General features: G+C 41.3%; 1 protein-coding gene across 2 annotated transcripts in view; it reads left to right on the forward strand.

The window, feature by feature from the left end:
• TTLL6 (tubulin tyrosine ligase like 6) overlaps nt 1–13,749 on the forward strand; it is a 43,025-nt gene that overhangs the window by 7,399 nt on the left and 21,877 nt on the right. For both annotated transcript variants that reach the window (XM_054014045.1, XM_054014044.1), the window contains 12 exons: nt 637–677; nt 1,616–1,734; nt 1,856–1,986; nt 2,708–2,864; nt 4,556–4,699; nt 5,241–5,326; nt 6,868–7,093; nt 7,862–8,043; nt 9,317–9,505; nt 9,916–10,072; nt 10,835–11,137; nt 13,118–13,484. In XM_054014045.1, coding sequence (XP_053870020.1) covers nt 1,714–1,734; nt 1,856–1,986; nt 2,708–2,864; nt 4,556–4,699; nt 5,241–5,326; nt 6,868–7,093; nt 7,862–8,043; nt 9,317–9,505; nt 9,916–10,072; nt 10,835–11,137; nt 13,118–13,484 — 1,963 coding nt within the window. In that variant the 5' untranslated portion in view covers nt 637–677; nt 1,616–1,713. Of the gene's footprint in view, nt 1–636; nt 678–1,615; nt 1,735–1,855; nt 1,987–2,707; nt 2,865–4,555; nt 4,700–5,240; nt 5,327–6,867; nt 7,094–7,861; nt 8,044–9,316; nt 9,506–9,915; nt 10,073–10,834; nt 11,138–13,117; nt 13,485–13,749 lie in introns of those variants that run through there.

Here is a 13,749-nt window from a genome sequence, read left to right on the forward strand (position 1 = left end):
TAATAGTTATACACTAGTGTTCATGGAAAGAACATAGTTCAGTAGAGCTCTCGTTCTGATGTGAAATGGATATGCTAGTAAGGGTTGCAGAATAGCCCAGGAGAAGAAGAACGTGTACGATCTCTGAGCATAAATATTTTCTGTTAATCCCCATTCGCCCTTTGATCACTTGGCCTTTGGCTCATGACTTTGGGGAATCCCATTCATAGGTTGATTCCTAAATAACCAGTCTTGTTGAGTAACTACGATATCTTTTTCTCGCACTGTAACAGAAAGAGTGCTCTTCCTATAAACTTAGTCACATTGGTTCCATAACTACCGTTTTTCTAGTATTCTGGTATTCTAGTATTATTTTTTATTTTATCTTTACAGGCATTTCTGTAGTGCTCATCACTGAATTCTCTTTCTAGATGCGTAGTTATTTGGTTTGTCTCCAGCAAATAATTTTCTAAGTGACCACTGAGCAAAAAAACAGTGATCAGTCCTGGTGAATAGCCTATCAGATGAACATTTAGATAATGCTTTACATAAATTTATGGAAGTACAACTGTAAAGTTCCCAGTGCTTCCCCATAAAGCATAAACTGGTCCTTGTCTGTATGCCTCTGTCTTTCTGCTTTTTTAATTTTTTTTCCAGATGACCTGTGATAAGTCTGACCAACTGCAAGTATGAGAGTGGTGAGTATCTTTCTCATCTTTCCCAAATGTAGAAGGTAAGCCAAAGAATTGTGACCCAGTTGATTCATGTAAAGAGGGGTACATTTTAATTTGCTCTTAAGAAAAAGAGCTCAGTTTAAAATGAAATTTATTTTGTCATGTGACTTGTTAACTGAATTTTAGTGCTTATGAACATGCCCTAATGAAAGCATCATTTAGAAACCTCATGCAGTCTGGGCAAGCATTGTTCAAGATTCCCCTACTAGTGAAACTCCTGACCCACAGCATTCCTGTTATACCACACATTTGGCACCACATAGCTCTCCCAGCGTATCTCATTATTGACCCACAGCATCCCTGGTATTTTATTACTTGCCCTCTCCAAGCATAGTCTGCTAATGATGCTGAATTGTCTACAGGGACTAGCTTGTGATCATCAAATACGTTTCCCTCATCATGACTGAAGTTAGGCAAGAATTCATATCCATGAACTTTTGCCAATGCAAGATTTGAATTCTTGTCATGGATTTGGAACATGGGGAACCAATTCAAATGGCTCCATTCCACATAAAATGAATCATTTCATGTTTTTATTTCAAGAAGTTCTGCTTTTCACCATTAGTCAGAAAGACCAATGCAACAACAACACAAGCTTACTCCATCTCGCAATTTTTGCTAGCTAGTGTGAAGTTTCTAGCAGCATACTGGAGAGCTCAACTTGTTCAGTAGTCACCAGTGATTGTCCAATTTGTCAGAGAAAATGGATGATTTGGGGGCAGCATATCCATAGAGATTAGAGGACTGGAAGCTGCCACTCAAAGTGGAATTGGGGTCTATAGATGGCTGAGTTGAGTGGTATAACTGAACCACGGTTCAATATCTCCTTCTGAGTCCAAACAGAATTTTCTAAAGTCTACATTTCTAGTATGATTGAAACTGTTTCTTTTCTTACGATGCAGTGCGTCGGGCTGCTCAGCAGTATGGCTTACGGGAAGCAGGTGAGAATGATGAGTGGAACCTCTATTGGACAGACTATTCAGTCTCACTGGATCGGGTAATGGAAATGAAAAGTTACCAGGTACTCAGCTCTGTGAGATGGAGAGGATATTAAATTATTACTTTTTTTTCCCCCCACTGCAAATGAGCTAGAGGCCAGGAAGATGCTTATTATTACGCCTTTTCTCTGGACTTCTTTCCAGAAAATCAACCACTTCCCTGGGATGAGTGAAATCTGTAGGAAGGATCTGCTGGCCAGGAACATGGCCAGGATGCTAAAGCTCTTTCCAAAAGAATTTAACTTCTTTCCCAGGACCTGGTGTCTTCCTGCTGAGTGAGTCTTCCTGACAATGTTTACTGATTGATTTTCCTCGTCTTGCTTCTCTTCACCATCACCCTCACTTTTTCCTCTCATCCTTTATGTCAGCCTTCCTTACTCTGGGCCTGAGTTTCCTCTTACACCAGTGTAAATTGAGAGAAACTTCTTAGAGCTCCATGAAGATGCCCCAAAGTAAAACTTGAGCAAGTAAGAAGAGAATCAAACCCATTATCTTTCTGCTCTCTTCTTTACCCAGAGTAATGGAAAAAGACGAGGAACATTTTCAGAGTAGAATGATGTCGCTTTGAGCTGAATGCAGCAGGAGTGTGTTCATTGGCGATGCAAGCCCCTTGGCAGTGAATGGAATAAAATTCCTTTTACTTTCTGGATGAAGTCCATTGCTGTATTACTCAATGGGATGAGGTATCTTCCCTTGTTGGAAGAGGAGATGATTTCTACATCATATTAAAAGTCTCTTTTCTCTAAAAATCAAGAAAGGGATCATTCCCATAAGACTGTGTGATTCACTCCAAATTTGCGTCTACTGGAAATAAAGGTTTATTGAGAGCTAGAGAACAGGTTGTATTCCTGGCTCTGGAGAGACAGATTTTTTTCTTTGTGATCACTGGTTCTGTAGACATTTGCATTTGTCTGCCAAAACATTTCTAGCATTGGTAGGCTGTGAGACATCAAACCTCAGAATCATGTAATTCTTTCTTTCTTTCCTTCCCTATAGCTACGGAGATTTGCAGACCTATAGCAGATCAAGGAAACATAAGACATATATCTGTAAGCCCGACTCTGGCTGTCAGGGGAGAGGCATCTTCATCACCAGATCTGTGAAAGACATAAAACCCGGAGAGGATATGATCTGCCAGCTCTACATCTCAAGGGTAATCTCCCTATTCCACATACCAAGACTACTGTTCTGTCATTAAACCAGAGTTTAATTCAGCTCAGCCTTGCTTGCCTGTGATCAGCCGGTCATAAACAGCAGTCATTGCCTTTGAATACATGCCCATTGAAATAATCCCTCTTTTGTGTGCCTTTGGGTTCCTAAGTAATTTTTGAATAAGCTTTTTATATAAACTAATTTGCCTTTGCTGGGTGAACCTAACTGGATGAGGGAAATCTCCTTCCTGCTGTAGAGTAAGTTAGCTCTCAAAGATACACAATATTTTCGTAGGCCCAACTGGAGGAGAGAGTGAAGGGATTGTTTGTACCCAGTCCCACAAACCTGTTTATAACCTATCTTACTCAAGAATCTTTTGGTTGACATCTTGGCATTACCCTCTCTTCATAGCGAACATCCACATTCAAGCCTCCAAGATCTCCTGTGTCTTTGGGACACCTATAATCAGGGCCGGCTCCAGGCACCAGCGAAGGAAGCAGGTGCTTGGGGCGGCCAATGGAAAAGGGCAGCACGTCTGGGTCTTCAGCGGCAATTCGGCAGCGGGTCCCTCAGTCCCTCTCTTCCTCTTTGAGCTGCCGCTGAAGAGGAAGCGAGGGCGCAAAGGACCCGCTGCCGAATTGCCGCCGAAGAAGGAAGCGGCACGATTGAGCTGCCACCGAAGTGCCGCCGATCGGCTTTATCTTTTTTTTTTTTTTTTTTTTTTCCCCTCTTCGCTTCGCCGCTTGGGGCAGCAAAAAAGCTGGAGCCGGCCCTGCCTATAATGTTAATACCAGAACCTACGTTTTTACGCTAATATGTTTCATTATTATTCTTTATTACTGATTTTTAAGAGAGATAAAGCATGTCAGCGGAGCTGGGATTCAGAACTACTGGGTTTTATATCTGCTCTTGGTCTGACTCACTGTGCGGCTTTCAGCAAATCACTGTTCCGGGTCTGTTTCCCCACCTTTAAAATGGGGGGAAGCCTATCTACCTCATAGGGTCTATGTGCCGATTAATGAGTCTGTTCAACGCTCAGAACATGTAAAGAACTCTATGATGGATTAGTTTTATTATTATTATAGTGTTGCGGCTGTCCTCAGTACCATAGAATACATTATTGTTCTTATCTTCCCTAATTTCCCAATATTTGAATAACTAAGAAACATGATTTATAAGAGGAAGGTACTCTAGTAAGAATTGATTATATACAGGATACTGGGGTACATGTAAATTGTTGTTTGCATTATAGTAGAACTCGGGACCACAAACAGAATTAGGGCCCATTCTACTGGATGCTATATAACCATATTAAGAACACCTAGATCTATTAAGTGTCCATGACTAGTTCTAATAATGTGATCTTATTAAAATGATCATGCTCTGCATAAGGTTTGCAATTACCCTTATTTGGATGGAATGTCTTAACCTAGATAGTTTCCCAATTTCTAAAATGGAGATAGATAAGGAAGTGTTGTTATCTCCCAAAGGATGCTGTAAGGCTTAATTACTGAATATCGGCCTAGCACTTTGAAGAAGGAAGGTGATGTATATGTGCTAAGTATTGTTATAAGGTTTGCATGTCTTGGTTTTGTTTTTTCATCACCTCAGCCTTGAGTTAATGAGTTACTAATGTTCTTCTTGTACTTCAAACAAACTATAAGCAACTCAGTTTCGTCTTCTCTTTCCCAGCCTTTTATTATTGATCGTTTTAAGTTTGATCTGAGGATTTATGTGCTGGTGACATCATGTGACCCTCTGAGGATATTTGTCTATAATGAGGGCCTTGCACGCTTTGCTACATCAGCCTACTCTGATCCCTCACACAGCAATCTGGTGAGTAAAGAACCCTGTTAACATAAATTAACAGCATTCAAATTCATAACAACAGGAACTAGCTGTTGAAATGAAGTGGCACAGAGAAACAATAATGCTTTGGACTGCTACAATACCTTTAATCTGAGGATCTGCACGCCCTTCACAAACAATAATAATTAAGCCTCACTTCATCAAAGTGATATGGGTAAGGTTATAGATGAATCATCTCACCCACCACTGAAATGCAGCCACCTCTGTGGTAGAATATAGCTAGAGTTTAACAGCACACAGTAACACTACATAATAGTTTCTGGGCAGTTAGGGGCTGATCCTGCAAACACTTACATATCACAATGACTTTACTCATGCAAGTGGTCCCATTTAAATGACTTTAAGACTTTGTTGGGCTCATTAGAGTGATGAGATAAGTACCGCTATTAAATGGCTTGCACTTAAAAAAATTTCTGCATTAAGTAGTGTGACCAGGTATCATCATGTACAGGGAGAGTGAAGAAGGCAGTTGTCTCTCTCACCCTATAACCCACTCGTTTATTTGCAGGAGGATGTCTGCATGCACCTGACTAATTATTCCATTAACAAGCACAGTACTAATTTTGTCCGAGATGAAGATTCTGGAAGTAAGAGGTAAGAGGGAAAGAACATTAATCACAGCCAAGTGATGCTAGTCTGTTCTCATGAATCTTCATATGCATTTCCACACTTTTTTCATATATGTTTAAGAAATATTTCTTTCCATGCAGCCAGTGAACAGTGTATTTTGTGTCATTAGTTATATAAATCATTTAAAGAAAGTCAGATGAGTAACAGTGAGAGGCCAGATGCAGGAGAGAAAAAAGTGAACTCTCCTTCAAATTGGAAATACCAATGCATTTGTTGCAACTGGTGCTTCTGGATTCCATCACTCTGTTTATTGTCCTTGGTGGTTACGTTTCGCTATCTAATGTAGATAAATCTATATATAATGATCAGTCAGGTTTTTTCCCTCTTGCCCACATTTTTCTCCCAGTCTTCCTCTACTTTTCTTTTCTTTTAAACCATGTTTCTAGCTGTTTCTACATAGTACCTTGTCCATTGCACTAGGACTTCAGTGCTATCCGTTTCTTCTTAGCAGTATTGCTCTTTGCCAATAGCTGCAGGAACTCCAGCAGTGCCAATGTTTCTTCTGCAGTGCTCTGTTGGTGCCAGAAAGGCTCCAGTAGAATGAATTGACTTGGAGCAATGCCTTGGTCACTGTCCAATAGTGTATGTCTTCTTTCCATTTCCTATCCTAAAGCCTTGTCTACACATGAAAGTTGTACCGCTCTGACTATACCGATATAGTTAAAGCAGTATAGGCCCCCTAGTATGGACACAGTTATATTGGTATAAAGATGCTTTATGCTGGTATAGCTATTCACATTCAGGAAGGGGGAGGGATAGCTCAGTGGTTTGAGCACTGGCCCGCTAAACCCAGGGTTGTGAGTTCAGTCCTTGAAGGGGCCATTTAGGGATTTGGGGCAAAAAAAATTGGTCCTGCTAGTGAAGGCAGGGGACTGGACTTGATTACCTTTCAAGGTCCCTTCCAGTTCTATTAGATAGGTATATCTCCATATATATATATATATATATATATATATATTATTATAAGGGGAATAATTATACTAGTATAAGGCACCTTTGTACCAGTATAACTATGTCCACACTAGGGCTTATATTAGTATAACTACTATCATTAAAAATCCCACCCCCGCAACAGACGTAGCTATATTAATACAATTTTCAAGCATAGAACTATCCTAAGAACAAGAGGTTAATTAGGACAGTGGTTCTTCTTTTTCATACAGGGAATCCTTTCCCATATATCTGGGATCCTCTCCCCGTCCCTATTAGCAATAGAAAGGCAGGCAGGACACACTTTACTGACATTCATAGTATGCTTGGTTGAGAACCTACGTATTAGTGTGTCTCCCATCCTCAGTGTCTGAGAAGCATTTACACTGATCTATGCAAGAGTTTGACTAACAATTTGTTCTGTTAATCCTTATTTTTTTCTGCGGGTATGTGGATCTCCATGATGCCCAAATTTCTATGCTTAACTTAAGCAGCATGGAAACATACAGAAAAATGCTTACTGTGAACTGATTTGCCATTAATATGGGCTACCAACTTACTTTTTTTCTTCATAGGAAGCTCTCCACCTTTAATAAGTACATGCAGAAGCATGGCTATGATACCGACCAGATGTGGCTGGATATAGAAGATGTTATTATTAAAACCCTGATATCAGCACATCCTATTATCAAACATAACTATCACACTTGCTTCCCCAATCACACTGTGGGTAGCGCTTGCTTTGAAATATTAGGATTTGATATTCTGTTGGATCACAAACTCAAACCCTGGTTGCTTGAGGTAAGAACCACAGCAAAAGTCTCTTAGATCTCATAACATATCCATACCATGAACTGGTATCCTTTTTCACCCTTCCCTTCCTGTGGGGCCAAATTCAGCCAAATGAGTTGCTATCACCAGCCTCTTCCTTAACACCGATTTTTGCCTTTTTCGTTTCTCTAGATCTCCTAACAAAAGTCCATCCTGTAGCATCTCCTACATTATTCCATCAGCTTGGAAAGCTGATGGGTGACCAGCAGAGGGGGTGAGACTACAGATAAGCTAATAATAGTCATTCCCACAGACAGTCACATTGATCTGTAGCCTTGAAATTTAAATCTGTTCCTGCATGTGGGAATCCTAACTTGTGAGGACAGTCTTACTCTTCAGTTCTTTGAACAAAGGAATCTTCCAGGGTTATCCATTAACCTCAATGGGAGCTGCACCTGCTAATACCAGAGCCTGAATTTAGTCCTCACAGCATATCAAATTAATATAAGTTACTGATCTTGCACTGAATAATAAATTGATTCAAGCTACATCACTCTGCCACTTGCACCTGTTTTCTGCCAAATCTATCCCACCCATTATGTCACTTCCAAATTTGACCCATGGAATTCTACTATACACCTGTATCAGACATTGAAGTCTGGCAAGGATCCTTGCCAACGCTGGATTTTGACTGGAATCCCCGGTAATCTAGATTTCAGATTAGTTTAATGTCCTGAGTTGTAATTTCCATTGGATCTCAACTGCAGCAAAGAGATGACATTCTTGTTGTTGTTTCAGGTGAACCACTCTCCAAGCTTCACCACTGACTCCTGGTTAGACAAAGAAGTGAAGGACCAGCTGCTGTATGACACTTTGGTTCTGATAAATTTAGGGGCCTGTGACAAGAGAAAAATCCTAGATGAAGAGAAACGGCGAGGAAAGGAGAGACTCCTGAAGCAATGCCGTTCTCGAGAGACCAGGTGTGTTCTCATACCGCTTCATCTAATTTCCTCAGATTATGTGAGCCATAATTTTAAGGTGACCTGCAAAGAATGTTTTTTAATTAGTTTATTACCCCCCCCCTTTTTTTTTTGCTTCTTCATGGTGTATACAGATGGCCTGCACCGATATTTTTAAAGGTTTTTTCTTTCCTGTTTTTTTAACCTTAAAAATACCAGGAATGTAAAGTCTGGTCTTTCCTGGCTTTGTTGGAGCGCCACTGGGATTTGTAAGGGCTGTTTATTATAAGCTCTTCACAACTGAATTGAAAAAGTGAGGGTGCTGAATGTTTAACAAAATTTTCCTTTATTCCAAATGTTAATTAACATTTCATTGAACAATTCGTTTAAAGTAACAAAAATAACCTGACCAAAAATTCCTTCCCCTCTTGATAGCTCATCTTTCACTTTCTTGGCTGTTCTGATGGCATCATTTCACTCGTTCTTTAGTCATCATAGAGTCTTCCAGCTTAGACAGTTCCCGTATTTTTAATGTAAAAAGCAAGCAAAAAATAAAATACAATTTCAGGCCCTCGTTAACAACCGTAGGGAAACCAGAAAGACCAGCTCATTTTTTTTCCTTTGCAGATAATCTTTAAATGTATGTTACAAGTTATGTAGGAAGATACATGAGAACCGTTCTACATTTCACCAAAACTAAGATGACAGGATTAGGGATGCAATGACAGTGTGAAATGAAAATCACTTCTGCTCTGGAGATTTCTCCGAGCGCTTAAAATGCTGCAGCTGCGCTGCTGTAGTGCTTCAGTGAAGATGCTACCTATGCTGAAGGGAAGGCTTCTCCTGTCGGTGAAGGTACTCCACCTCCCGGAGAGGTGGTAGCTATAGGCTTGTCTACATTACCCGCTGGATCAACGGGCAGTGATTGATCCAGCGAGGGTCGATTTATCGCGTCTAGACTAGACGCGATAAATTGACCGCCGAGCACTCTCCCGTCGACTCCGGTACTCCACCAGGGCGAGAGGCGCAGGTGGAGTCGACGGGAGAGCATCAGCCGTCGACTTACCCCAGTGAAGACACTGCGATAAGTAGATCTAAGTATTCCCCCTCTCCCCCAGTGTAGACCAGGCTTATGTCAATGGGAGAAGCCCTCCCATCGACTGGGAGTCAAGTCAGTATAACTGCGTTGCTCAGGGATGTGAACAATGTAGTTATAGCAACATAAGTTCCTAGTACCAAGCCTGGATCCCACATGATTTGTTAATGGTTATACCTGAATTTTTTTTTTTTCCAGGGCTGAGGAGTATAGGAACTGCCAGGCCACTTGGTTGAAACAAGCTGAGAAATATGAGGAGAAAAACATAGGTGGTTTTCGCAGAATTTACCCCAAATCTGATTTGGACAAATATGATAAGTTTTTCCAGCACAACAATTCACTCTTTCAGGAGACTGCAGCTTCCAGGGCACGAGAAGAACATGCTAGGTAAGGAGGATTTCCAGCTCAGTTTTTATTAGGTAGGGTGGAGGATGCATTCTGAATTCGTGTTAAATAATAATATCCATCACTTACATGGCACTTTACATTAACTGATGGTTCTTTGAGATGGCCCTGTCAGATAGGTAAATGAGTATTATCAATCCTAATCTGACAGGTGGTAAAATGGACACACAAAGGTTAAGTGACTTGCTCACAAATCCATGTCAAAACCAAGATTAGAATTCCAGAGTTCCTGAGTTCAGCGCAGAGCTCAATACTCTGAATCATGTTGCCTCTAGATCTGACCAGACTTGTTCCATATAAGGCAGAATTTGTAGCCAAGATCCAGTCGGTGGGACTGGTATCATCAGAACTATTTTAGAACTGTTAGGACCCATTTGTATCTTTATCTACAGACAGCAGCTACAGGAGCTGCGAATGAAGCATGAGCAAAAAACAGCCCATTTGCGAGAGAAGAAGATAGAGCTGCTGGGGGAGTCTGGATCTGAGAAGATAAAGACTTTCAAACAGAAGTTAGCGAGCAGGGCAGCTACAGCACAAGGATTAAGACAGGTATGATTTAGGGGGAAGATTCCGTTGATTTTTCACTAATTCTCCTGCTTCTTGGGCATGGGGAATAGAAGCCTGAAGGTCAGAAATAGAACATCCACAAGAAAACTAATGAGATGGGATAATAATGGTGATGGGCATATTATATATAAAAAGACTCCACTGGTGTTCACAGACTTTCAATTTTCTCCACTCAAGCAGGTGAGGGACCCCAGGCTAATCATCTACAGTCTTTTCATGTAGGCAAATATGTGCATCCTATAAGCAAATATTGTCACCTAGATCTGGTTGTCACCTTTTGTCAGACATCAGAAGTGTTTTCTAAAAACACTGCTGAAGTCAAGATAACTGGTGCTCAATTCTCCCCTGTCTCTGAGGTCAGCCCGACACTGAGGAGGTCCACCAGGGGTGTGGTTACAGCATCAATTAGTGTGGCCTGTGTGTTTCTCTAACTTTATTTCTGGCATAAAATCTCTGAGGACTTTATGCCAGTGGAGGATTGGTGCAGTGGAGCTCTGCTGTGCCACACCACCAAAATATTTCCTCCTTCCCTCAGCAGCTCACCTATACCAGATTGGTGAGGGGTCATCTGGCAATGGACATGCCTCCCCTAGGCTTATACAAATGGAGAGTTCCCCTCCATAAGGGGAATTCTCCACTGGCCATTTACGGCCAGAATATGGCCCTTTTGTGCCGTTTGGCTCTTCTGGCAACAGTGTTGCTCTTTATTCATATGAGATTTAATTTATTTTTTTCCATTCTCAGCATTATCTGTGTTCGGAGTCAGGACCTGGCGCTCGTCTCCTGCTTCACAGTTTCTCAGGTGAAAAAGAAACAAAAAAAGAATTGGTTAATGGGGAATCAAGCATCCCACCAAAAGAGCACCCCAACGCTCACGAGTATTCAAATGCACCTGAAAAACAAGCGGTACAGCACTGCAGCTCCATGCCAAACTTGACAGTGCAGAACTCAACTAGTGCCCTGAACCAGTACAACTCCAACCGTGACCTGAGGGACCGCACAGTACATGGTCATCACTCTGCAGCAGATATGGACATCAGATTAATAGTAAGTAGCAGAACACTTGTAAGTACGTATTTGTAGTAGTTTGCCTATATTTCTATCTCCAGTCCATTCAAACATCCATCTCAGACTGGAAATGACACTTAATGTGGGCCCCAGAACCAGCCTACAAACTGTCTATTGCCTACTTTGCTTCAGGCTCACTGAAGAGGTTAATGTGAGCACGTGCTCAACTCAATCAATATTAACAGGGGAGAAGGACTGCCAAAATAGAGAGAGAACAGATTAAAGAATATTTAGGTAAATTAGATAAATTCAAGTCATCCAATCCTGATGAAAATCATTATATGATACTTAAGGAACAAGTTTAAGCAATATCAGAACTGTTAGCAATTATCTTTGAGAAATCACGGAGGATGGATGAGATCCCAGAGGACTGGAGCAGGGCAAACATAGTACCTACCTTTAAAAAGGGGAACAAAGAGGACCGGGGGAATTATAAACTAGTCAGCCTAACTTTGATAAAAAACCTGGGCTTGTTTAGCCTTGAGAAAAGAAGACTGAGGTGGGATCTGATAAGTCTTCAAATATGTTAAGGGCTGTTATAAAGAGGATGGTGATCAACTGTTTTCCAAGTCTACTTTTGCTAGGAAAAGTAGTAATGGGCTTAATCTGCAGCAAGGTGGATTTAAATTAGATATTAGGAAAAACTTTCTAACTATAAAGAGAGTTAAGTTCTTGAACAGGCTTCCAAGGGAGGTTATGGAATGCCCATCACTGGAGGTTTTAAAGAACTGGTTGGGCAAACATCTGTCTGAGGTGATTTAGATTTACTTGGTCTTGCCTCAGTGCAGGGGGCTGGACTTGATGACCTCTTGAGGTCCCTTCCAGCCCTGCATTTCTATAATTCTGTTATTCTACAAAGGGTATAATTCTAATGGAAACTACTCTATTATATTAAACAACAGGATCAATATACTGCCCATTCTGTTTACACAGTAGCTACACAATCAGTCCTTGTCAGCAATGATCAGATAAGTCAGACGTCAGAGCGGGACAAAAAATGTGGTGGTAGTGTCCAAGCCAGATCCACCCACAATTTCAAGATCCTCCCACAGTCCCAGAATAGCTACGTGTTGCTACTAAAATCAGCAGCAGTGAAATGGTTAATGTTGACATTTAAATTATCATCATTAGAGTACAAAGTCAGCACCCCATTGAGGTTAATGGGATAGTTTACAGCTTACAAATTTTTCTTCCAAAAGTATATTCAACTGTCATTTGCACCTGCTGAGATGGTAGTTGAATCATTCCTTGGTGCTGTCAAGGTGGCCGACATATAGTTTCATGGGCAAGGGAGCACCCCACTGAGGTTAATGGGATAGTTTACAGCTTACTAATTTTTCTTCTTTTTTTTCTGAAGACTCATTCAGACAACACTACATTATATAAGCTGGACGTTATCTCCTCAATCATAAGAGTTAAAAATGTAGACCTTGAATCTCTGTTTCTCCAAGCCTATGCTTCCCAAAGGAATGGAAGTGGGTGCAAACATGACTTTAAGGCAGTACACGCCCCAGAACCTTGGAACAGCTGTTAGCCTGCCTAGCCTCCAGCATAAACATAGCAACCTCGAGGATTCTCCAACCCATGCTCTGGCCACAGCAGCCCCATTTGGGTCCTGTGATAATATCTGGAGAGCAGTATGCTAAGACTGTCCCTTCCCTCCTCCAGTGTGCCCACTTCACTGCCTCTCTCCTATAGAGACAGATCTGCACTGGCCTGGGAACCCCCATCAACTGGGGTATTTCTGCCCCCTTTGTAGCTCCTAAGCTCCACTACAGTAATGTAAAGGGGGTATTAGCATAAAAGAGAATCAGGCCTTTCGTTTTTTTAAATAATAATCAAATTTCAAATCCAGTAGAAACTGCTGGGGCCACTAGAAAAGTTTTGGTCCTAGTTACCACCAGGCTCAATCTGACTCCTGCCCCTCACTAACTCGATCTTTCTGATTTTTCCCTCCAGCTCCAAACACCAGTGGATTGTTCCAGAGTATCAGATAATCCAATTCATTCTTCTTCAAAACCTTTCCCAACATTGGCTCAACCTCGGACTGCAATCACAACAGCAACTGACGTGGTTTACTGTGACAGCACAGTCACTCAGAACTTGGTGCCATTTGGATGCCAGAGAGAGCAACTCCAGCCCTATGTCAGGGAGAACTTGACCTCATACTCAAAAGTCCATAGACCATACAAAAACTTGTTAGAGCCTGACATAGAAAAGAAACCTATCTTGGTGTCAGAATTCTTCAGCAAACTCAGTTTCACACCGGGGGAGAAGGCCCTAATATTCCCTTTTTGCCATCACCCTCCTCTCATCTATAGAACACGTGAGTGTCATCTTCATGGAGCACATTTGTATTCTATCATCTAAGTGCCTAGTGCATCTCTGTGGAAACACAGGGTGAAAGCCCCAGTGTGCCTCAAACGTACATGGTTATTACAACACAGAAGGAAATCTTAGCATACCCACAAGTCTGTGGGTAAGAATACAGTAGATCTGCCCCTATAGTATTCTTACACTCTGTCCCTCTATCTCTTCTCCTTTTGTATCTCAGATTCAGATACATAGCCATAGACTCTAGGAAAAGAGAT

The sequence above is a fragment of the Malaclemys terrapin genome, chromosome 25 (genome assembly GCF_027887155.1).
Source record: "Malaclemys terrapin pileata isolate rMalTer1 chromosome 25, rMalTer1.hap1, whole genome shotgun sequence".
In the NCBI taxonomy this organism is placed as follows: domain Eukaryota; kingdom Metazoa; phylum Chordata; order Testudines; family Emydidae; genus Malaclemys; species Malaclemys terrapin.